General features: G+C 31.2%; 1 protein-coding gene and 1 pseudogene across 1 annotated transcript; both read right to left on the minus strand.

The window, feature by feature from the left end:
- Nucleotides 1-714: 714 nt before the first annotated feature.
- Nucleotides 715-1,181, minus strand: LOC129301476 (jasmonate-induced oxygenase 3-like). Its single transcript, XM_054940040.1, has 2 exons — nt 867-1,181; nt 715-795 (listed from the first exon to the last, which is right to left on the minus strand). Exons 1-2 carry the CDS (start codon nt 1,143-1,145, stop codon nt 715-717), a joined length of 360 nt encoding a protein of 119 aa, XP_054796015.1. The 5' UTR covers nt 1,146-1,181.
- A 1,158-nt stretch (nt 1,182-2,339) lies between these two features.
- LOC129301477 (jasmonate-induced oxygenase 4-like) lies at nt 2,340-4,997 on the minus strand (annotated as a pseudogene).
- Nucleotides 4,998-10,672: the final 5,675 nt, after the last annotated feature.

The following is a 10,672-nucleotide window of genomic DNA, read 5'->3' on the forward strand; positions in this document are numbered from 1 at the left end:
GAGGTTTTAAAAATAGAATAGAGGTTGCTATAATTTTAACCAAATGAAATAGAGGTAAGTGTAAATATTATTGACCGATACAATGTAAAATGTAGAAAATGGATATACTAGATTCAACATGTTTGAAAGTTGAAATAACCTCAAGTTGATCTCCAATGTTGACAAGTATGCAGTTAGGAGAGGGTTGACATTGACCCATTTGCCATCGTGCATGACTGAAGGCCATTTATGTCCATTTTGAACGAGAAGTGTCCATCAAGCCATTATCATTATGTGGAGGCAACGCTAAAACGAGGTCTGGTTGAGGACATGGAGGATACAAGTTTGACTTGACAAGTCTGATAACTTGAATCATAGTCTGTGTACTCAATAATGGCTTTGGGTTGTAACCTTAAACTTCTAAACGCTCGGATACTCCTTGAAGCAAAATCCTCAACACCTCCCTGATTTTCCTACTGTACTCGAATGCAAGCTTGCTACAAAGAACAAAAACCAAGGTGTTCAATGAAGAAGAGAGAGAAAAAAAGAAGGTGGATGATGATGAAGTTCTTGAAACATACGAGAAACCAGGAGGCTTGTGAGGGAAATTGATTAGGATGTGTTTCAACTTTAAGATAATCTCTCCAATAATGAACTTTCTCTCCATGAGGAAGAGTACTAGTGCCATATCTAATGGGTGTGATCAGTTCTTCATTTGCAAGCTCCTTCTTCTCCTCAAAAGACAAGTTGTGAAACTCCATGGACATGTTCAGTAGATCCTTCATCAGCTTCTTCTTCGATCCCATGATTTATGATCTGGAAAGTGATGTATCCAAGTACTAAAACCACTTTCTAAACCTTGGTTAAGGAAAAGGTTGAAAATTTACCATGAAGAAGCCCGATTCTTTGCAGACACTGCCGAGATCTTGAACAGTGTTAGCGTGGACGTGAGGGTCGTCGGAGGTGAGGAGAGCGAAGTCAATAACAGGGATGGAAGCAGCAAGGTCGTCTTCTACAACATCTTTACGAAGCTCAGTGATAGAGTAGTAGGTGGAAGGGATTGAAATGGCGTTGTTTGATTCAATGAAAGCTTTAACGCTTGAAATATGAGATGCTTGAAGCTCTTGGGGCTTTGATGACGAAATAGTGACTACTGATGAAGCCATGTGAATAAAGGTTGAAGCTATTGTGATTAGCTAGAAATGAAAGCAAGGGAAGAATAAGTTCATATATAGATTAGATTATAGATATATTAGAATATTGCAGGGTTGATGAGGAAGTGAAGATTGGGGGCGAAGTGAAAAGAGGAAAGAGACAATACAACTAATACCTTGGTTAGTAAATTAGAATTGGAGTTATGGAAAGGGAATAAGAATGATAATCTTACAACATAAAATTCTTGAATTTGTAAATTATTTGAATTAATATTTGCAAATTTTTTTTTTAAAATTTTTTTATTGAAACCTAACGACTATTAATTTAATGTTTTGAGACTTAACTATTATTCATCTTGATATATGTTGGGCAAGAAAGACTAATTATTATTCCAATTATTATCACTGTGAGAGTGTTTTTGATAGAGTATAATTTATGGGTAACATTAACAATAAGGTTTTGAATTTAGCATTAATTTTTTATAGTGAAAAAAGATAGGTTTTAAATAAGGTTTGACTCTTGATTAGATGCATGATTGAATGTTTTAATTGTAATTTGCAAGATGTCAAAAGGGTATGTGCAAGGGAACTAGGCAATGTAGGCCTTTCTTTATTGGGTCTTAGAAAAAGGGAATGAGCTCATAGAAATAAATGCTTGCAAAGCTTCACAACCCAAATATGATAAATTAATGTTTAAATTTTTGTTAGAAGAGGTGTTCATATTTAATGCCCAATAATGCCTCGAACAGGATTGCCTCTAATAAAAAAAAAGGTTTAAAGCATCAAAGCCTATTTATTGAATCAAACGATACCATGTGTATAAAGACTCTGATATTCTTTAATCATATAAGTCTGTGTAACTAGAGAAAGATGTGCATGTAATAGAAAATCTCATGTAAATTGTAATATATGTGGTGTATTGTGTCTATCTTTCTCTAGTTTTTTTTTGGTGAGGGTGTGGGATTTAATTACCATTTTCAAGAGAGATTAATTAATACCATGGAGAAATGGGTTTATGAAAATAACCTGGATTAGCCTCCTAATAGTGTGTTAATTTAAACAAACATGCATGTTGGAAATAAGACCAAAACCAACATTCTGAATGAGAAATCACATTAAAAGAAATGCCACTTTTAAAAGTTGAAGAGGTTGGATTAATCAATCAAACAATTAATTTACTTTACAAAATTTGGTTGAAAGGTGTGATTAGTTTGCAACATTATGCAGATAAATCATATCCAAGCCTCTATTGTCAACAATTCTAGCCTCTTGTTGAACTTGTAAATATTCCTTATAGTTGATGCTCTTGAACAATGGCTTTTCCTTCTCTAACAGCCCCATTGCAGGCCCTATTTCTTTATCAAGAGTTGGTCCATTCTTTAGTGCAAAACTTAGCCTTGAGTCTCTTTCATTCACCACTACTCTGTGCCACATGCTCTTATACCTTTTGTTACTCACAATCTAATCAATCAATTCAAAAACACATAGCAATCAATAAGGCCATTAATTAATTAGAAGCTAGAACCATCAAAAATAGAATATGCATGGTTGAATTAAAATTTGAAGAGTGACCTCAAGTTGATCTTCAATGTTGGCAAGTAAGCAATGAGGTAGAGGATTCACATTAACCCCATTGTCATAGTGTTTCACTTGAAGGCCTTTGATTCTTTTCCAATAAGGAGGGTTAGCAAGCCATTGTTAGAATGAGGAAGCAACCCTAAAGTAAGGTTTGGCTGAGGACATGGAGGATATAAGTTCACTTGACATGTTTGATGGCTTGATTCAAAACCTGTGGACTCAATAATGATGTTGGGTTGTAATCCTAAGCTCTCTGATATTCCTTCTAGCAAAGTCCTTGCACATCTTTGATTCTCTTATTGTACTCAATTACTCAAATGCAATCTCCCGTTAAAAAATTTAAAAAAAAGTAATTCAATGAAAATGCCATATTTGCAATCAAAATATAACTTTGACATTACTTGTTAAAGCTTTGAGAGATTTTCTTATGCTCTTCATATTGTTGAGCAAGAGGATTCATATAAGTGTGATTTGACATTGCTATTTAACCCAAAATTTTATGATGTTAGATTCATGTATCTATTCATATAAATATGTTTTGTGTAGGACTTTAATTTAATTTAAAACAAATTGGATTTTTAAGCTAAGTCCTCTACAATTTAGATGTACATATGAATTTTTATGAAGTTTTCATTTGTAATATTTTCATGATTCTATTTTTTTATAACATATAAAATAATTTTTTTTTGATCTTTAAAAAAGCAAACTTTATTAAAATTCATAGATCTTAATTTAGAAGATTTAAATTCTCAAGATTTTTTTCCTAGTAATTTATAAGTCACTTTTAACCATCTCACTGAAATTAAGGAGATGTCATTAAATTATTGGTGTTTTCTAAAAAGAAAGAAATTTCTCAATTTAACTTCATTAAATGCAAAATTTTTAAAAACACTTTTTTGTTGTAAGAGAATTTCAGTTAAGTACCTTTATAGAAACTTAATTTCAAGTGGGTTAAATTTTTTTTGAAATTTCAATTTAATTCAAGGGAAAAAAGTCAAAAGAATTTCATCGGTAAAAAGATCAAAATACCCTCCACGTATTGTGCAGAATCACCAGTTGTTAATTTTCTTAATCCACTTGTTAATTTACTAATATGAATTACAAATTAAATGAGTTGATATGTCAATAATTATATAATACTTAACATAATTTTTTTAATTATAAGCAGTAAGATTAGTTGTCAAATTATAAATTATACTTGTTAATTTACTAACATTAGTTGTAACTTACTGATAGGTTTTGTAATTTACAAACATCAATTATAACTTACTGATAAGTCTTGTAATTTTTTACAACTGATGTTAGTACATTAAAAAGTAAAGTTAGCAAAATTAACAATTAATGTTACTGATTGTCTAGTAAATGAATGCAATTTACAAGTGATATTAGTAAATTAACAACTGTAGTAAGAAAGTTAACAACTAGTGATTCTGCATAACAAATAAAGGATATCTTGGTCTTTTCATCGGTGAAGTTCTTTTGACTTTTCTCCCCTATACTGAACTGAAATTTAAAAAAAAAAATTTAGACTCACCTAAAATTAAGTCTCTATAGAGGTACTTAATTGAAATTATCCCTTTTGTTTTTCATGCTACTTTTTACTCCCTACTCATAGAAAATTGTGAAAGGGTAAAATTGAAAAAATAATTAATTATCTATCTTTTTAGGTGAAGCAACTTAAAAAAAGGCAGAGATGCAAATTTAGCTATCACCAACTATTTTTATAAAAGCACTGGATACATATACTATAAGGTGATACAAAATAAATTATGAAATATTAAAAACAAAGCCTGGGCGGCCATTTTAGTTTTGAACAGGTGGATGTTTGTTTGACCAAATTATTTGACTACCAAACCACATGTCTCCTCCTAATTTGATCCCTCTTTCTTCTTTACCTTTCTCTCCTTCCCCCTTCTCAATTAGTTATCCATTCTATAATCTTGAACAACTTGCGTATTTTCCTAGCAACAGTTCCAAATCAAGGCTAAAAGAGCACTCACAAAGTAAAATCCGATTATAAGAATTCCCAATGAAGGAAAAGATTGAGAGTCCAGTCGAGGAAGAAGTCAAAGATGCTGTCCACGCCTCCACAATTCTCTTCCAAACTCCAAAACCAATAAAATAGGAGTCATCAACAACATCACTGCCATCCTCAACTTCATTGCCTTCCTCATTTCCATCCCCATCATTGCAGCCATCATTTGGCTTGTTGAGAAACCTGATAATGAGTGCATTCAAAACTTCTACTGGCTTTCTCATCCTCCTCATTTCCCTCGTTAGTTTCATTGACTCTTATTAGAACAAGCAGGGCCTCTATACCCTTTTCCTTTTCTCTATGGATGTCCTTATCACCATCCTCCTCATTTTCCCCTTTGTTGCCACCTAGCCCAATGGAACCTATCACGCTCTTGGCAAGCTTATTGTGACTGATCTCTAGATTTTTCTATTTCCTCTGCTTCTTTGACAAATTCTAATCCTTTATACCTATAGCATCCTACTCCCTTCCTTGCACAGAAATTGGGTCTCCTTATGAACCATATCCTTTAGGAAATGTGGTTCTTGGCTTTTGGGTTTCACTGCTTGAAACTGCATTGCCGAAAGTCACTGATGGTAGACTAAGAAACGAGGAAGAGAGAGAGAAGAGTGTGAAGTGTGGGTCCTATAATTTTGAAAAGAAACGTCTGTTTGTTAAAAGTTAATGGTCAGTGCTCCATGCTCCATTTTTTATAATTGTTAATTTATTTTGCACCACCTCATAGTATAGGTTACCAAATTTTCTTGAAAAAATAGTTAGTCACTAAATTTACATTTTTACCCAAAAAAAACTACAAATTCTTTTTAGAAGATAATTTATACATAAAAACAGAGGGAGTAAGAGAAACAGGGAAAAAACAAAGAGAAATGTTGAAATTGAAGGTATACTTGTAATTAGGGGGCTTGTGAGGGAAATGAAATTCAGGAAAAGTTGTGAGTTTGAGATAATCCTTCCAGTAATGAACCTTCTCTCCATAAGGAAGGGAGCTGGTTCCAAATCTGATGGGTGTGATCAGTTCTTTGTTGGAGAATTCCATCTTTTCCAGAGGCAACTTGTGAAACTCCAGACTTCTTTATCACATCCTCCATTAGTTCCTCTGAAATCCTATGTTTTGTAATCTGGAAGTGACATGATCAATTTAAGAACGTACATTTAGGAATCTTATTGCAATGAAAATCTTATGATCATCAAAACATAATTATTACCATGAAGAAGCCCCATTCTTTACAGGCATGACCAAGTTCTTGAAGTGGGCGTAGATTTGAGGATCTTGGGAAGTGAGGAGAGAGAAGTCAATGACGGGAATGGAAGAAGCAAGCTCGTCTGCAGCATCATCATCATGACGACGATCAGTGAGAGAGTAGTATGTGGAGGGGATGGGATCATGGGAATGTGGCCGTTTAATTCAATGAAGTGTTTGATGCTCCAAACAGCAGAAGCTTGATGAAGCTTTTGAGGTTCTGATAAAGGAATAGTAATAGTAATAGGTGAAGAAGCCATGGATGAGAATTGGACTGTTTGAAGATAGTTAGATACTGCGAATAGAAATGAAGCAAGAAAAGCAATAAAAAATAAAAAATAATAATTACAGATTGGAATAATACAGGATAATAATGGAGGAATGAGTGAGAAGAAGATGTGGAGACAAGTAACAAGTGGGGCAGTCGAGTTTTCATAACTGTGGGGAGAGAGTGTGGAGGCAAACATACTCTGTAATAATTGACAAGTGGGAATAGAGAGCAACGGTGAAAGCATGTGCTCTGGTTATTCTGGACATTAACAGGTAAACCATAACAACTGTTATGAGTCCTACCTAGATTAAAAAAAAAGTTTATAAGTTTAATGCCTCTTTTAATCAACAAATTAGTTTTGGGTTAAATGATATTTTTATCTTTTCAACTATTTATTCAAGAGCATTTGTCATTATAAACTTTCATGTAATGTAATTTCACTCTCCCAACGTTTAAAAATGGTGCATTGAGCACATTAAAGTTAACTTAATCATTAATTAATTTAAAAATTACAAAAAAACAATCTTAAAAATTACAGAAAATGACTCATAAAATTACACATAAAACTCTATAAAAAATTAATATTAATTAAGTCTCTTAAATTACATATTTATGACTTGACCAACCATTATTTTAAGGACGTAATTGATATTCATTTTCCTATAAGGCACTTATTTTTAAGGTGAATAAAAAAAAGTTGAAAAATACTCTTTACAAGTCAAGATGCAAATTTTATTTATTTAAAAAATTGTATCCTTTAAAACTCTTCAATCTAAATTTTATCATTTATGAGGTTACAGTTCTTAGACATTACTTTCCCCCCAAGAGAATAGTACTTGGAGAACTGGAGGAGGGAATATGTGCTTGTGCTTGTGGGACTTTAATATCATACGTCGATACTGATCATATATATATATATATATACACGGTTGGATTTTCAAAATGTTGAAGTCATTTCTGAGGAAGAGAGAAATAAACTTACGTTTCGGCATTTGGACTTTGTTTTTCCGGATATTAAGTAGATTACATACGCTATAAGAAACGAAATCACAAAAGGTCTACAAAGTCAAAAAGGGTCCAAGCCCAAATAAAAAAATTTCCACCGAAAAAAAAAAATCCCCAAGGCCCTAGGAAAAAAAAGAAAGAAAACTACAAATACCTAAACATCAACCATGACTACCAACATGCGCTTGTTTAAATAATTAGAAACTTAGATAATTTAACTTGAGATCTCATATTCAAATCTCAAGATATATAGTAGTGCATAGTTGAACATGCATCGTTAGTGATACTGTGAAACTCTTCAAAGAAAGCCCCACTTAAGTGAAGATTTGGATTAGCCTGAAGTGGACTGAGAAGGCAATGAACCCAAATGCTTCAAAATATCAGGTGTGAAAGTAAGAAAAAAAAATTATGGCTCAATTTTCAAAGTTCTAGTAGAATCCGGTGAATATATTGCAATGAATAAATCTATTGATGGGGTAGTGTAAATTAAAAAAGAAAAAAAGAAACCAAAAGGAAGATATTACTCCATCATGAATCAAATCTTTTTCCTCTAAAAAAGATGTTATTATAACTTATTATTGATAGGTGATCTATAGAGTATTTCAAATTATGAAGGAGTTAGTATAAAAAAGTGGATTGAATTTCCATATGATATGAAATTTTAGGTGTCCGAACAGTAAATTTAATCCAAATACAGTTCAAATTCAAATCTCACATGCAGCCAAAACGTCTCTTCCAAGCTTCCATCAATTTCCATAGTCCGTATTAGTGAATTGAAATGCTTCTTTAATTTCAACATCTTTTCTCCTTGGTATATTCTTTCTTCTTTCTATCTCTAATAATTGGATGCAAGTTCATGCACTGCACAAATCTAAGAAATATTGAGCCATATTGTTTTAAATAAATAATTAAGAGATATACAAAATAATAATGCAGGAGGGAGAGCAAAGTGGGGGTGGTCGAGTTTTGATTAGAGCTGGGAATATGGACGGGCCCGGCCCTTAAGGGCCTGAGCCTTAAAGTCCGGTTTCCTATTTTGAACCCCATTTCTCAAACTCGGCCCTTTTTTAAAAAAAAATAAAAAAATAATAAAAATAAAATTAAACATTATAAATTAATTAAAATATTTTGAAATTAAAAAAAATAAAATTCTCATAATTTTTTAAAAATTAAACAACAAATATTTAGAAGTCTAGTAATAAAATTTAAATCTTGGTTAAAAAATAATTCATTTTTTATAAATACACAAACATAATAATTATAGAAAAATAAAAAATATTAATAATTTTATACTATACACTGATATTTATTAAATTATATTAAATTAATTTTAGAATAAATTAAAAATAATAATAATATAATGTGTGTAGGATCAGGTGAGTAGGTCATTGGCTTCAAATACATGTTCCACCAAAAAAAAAAAATAATAATATAACAGGGCTTGAAGGGCTACTCGAGCCCGAGCCCTTTTTACAGGGCTTATCAGGGCCAAACCCTCAAGCTCGATTACTTTAAAAAAAATTATTTTAAAATTCAAACTCTTATTTAAATAAAATTTTTAAACCCGACCCTTTAAGTTCGATCTTTATTTCTGACTTTAGTTTTAATAATTGTGGGGAGAGAATGTGGTAGACAACATGCTCAGTAATAATTGAGAAGTGAGAACAGAGAGCAATAGTGAAAGCACGTGCTCTGGTTATTTTGGACGTTATAGGGTAAACATGCTAGGGTTTGGCTTTTTGGTCCTCATTGTCATAGCATAAATCTGGGTCATTTGAAATTGATTTTAACGATTTAAATTTAAAATTTTAAATGTTTATTTTTTTACATAAAAATTACTTTTTATAGAGTAATAATTATAAAATTATTTTAATTTTAATTTTTTACCTATTGAAATAATACTTTATTTAAAATATAAAAATAAAAAAATATATATATATGGATGGCCTGGATTGACACCAAAACTGGACCCCTTTAACTCTGGAGTCTGGCATATAATTATATCGTACTTCTGCTTTCTCCGTATCAGCACGTGTTTATGTTCATGATACTTTTCCCTAATTTTGTCTTCAAGCAGCCCTTTCTGTTTTGGAGGTAAATATCTTATAAGTAGGTTCTGTACATAGCGTGAAGTCTGGAAAATAAACTTATTATTTATGAATTCTACAAAATTTTTTTAGAGATGTATATTGAACATATGATTGTTTAATGTAGGAAGTTTATAATAGATACATAATAAATTAAAAAGAGCTATAACCTTAAAGAGTTGAGTCTCAAGATTTTTAGTTAAAAGATTATATTTTTTTCACTCACCTCTTTGTTCTCTTCCCATGATAATTAGAATCTTTGGTTTTGTGCTGTGTGGCGATTAACAAAAGAAAAAGAAACTGGCCAATCACTGAGAAAGTAATGAAGTTTTTGATGTCGCTTGTGACATACTGTGAAATGGGCGATATCTAATAATCTCTGACAAAGTGATATGCGGGCTTGTGCATATAAAATCTGTGCGAATCATGAACCTGACATTTCTGTTTGGTTGCATGGGTCTCTTTAATTGTGGCTTTGTCTCACGAGTTTGGTGGACGAGACTCTTAATAATTGAGACACACGTGTCCTACATTTTAGTGCTGAAAATAATGAAAATGAAATAAATTAATAAATAGAAATAAAAATAAATTAAAAATATGATAAAATTCAATAGTACACATGCATTATAAATACGAGAATCACTATATTCTTTATAAATTTTATAAATCATAATTTTTAATTTTATAAATTAATTAATTATCTTTCTCCTTTCATGGATATAATAGACTTATCTTTTTTTAACATTTGATAATTTTATTTTTATTTTTATTTTTTTAAATATATTCTATTCTTTCCCCCCAATTTGGTCCTTAATTGTGAATTGATACAGGATGCACGTACGTCAGGTCATTTTGACATTTACATGCATAGCCTTTTCTTTTGTTTCTTTTTGGGCATAATATTAGTTTTACTGTTGTGATACTGTTACTCCATCCATTAAAAATATAAAATATTTTTAATCAAATTTCACTCTCTCATAAAATAGTTATTTACTTTTAAATTAATATTATTTTTTATATTTACTTCTATTAAATACCCTACAATAAATATAAAGTCATTTATTAATAAGAGTACTTTTGAAAAAAGACAATGATTATACATTAAAAGACTAAAAATACCTTACATTTTTAAACGGATGAAATATAACATATTACTAGTTTGTTATCTTAGTAGCAACTCCACTTTCTTTGTTTGGAAGAGGTTTTAGATTCAAATCCAACATTAACATACCTGTGTGTACGGTATGTGTATGTTCCCCTTTTTATACGGGGAAGGGCTAGATTAGGGATAAATTTTTTTTTTAAAAATTATAACTTACCTTA

This window comes from Prosopis cineraria, unplaced genomic scaffold, assembly GCF_029017545.1.
Source record: "Prosopis cineraria cultivar Desert tree isolate PC_DT_omini unplaced genomic scaffold, ASM2901754v1 PC2144, whole genome shotgun sequence".
In the NCBI taxonomy this organism is placed as follows: Eukaryota; Viridiplantae; Streptophyta; class Magnoliopsida; order Fabales; family Fabaceae; genus Prosopis; species Prosopis cineraria.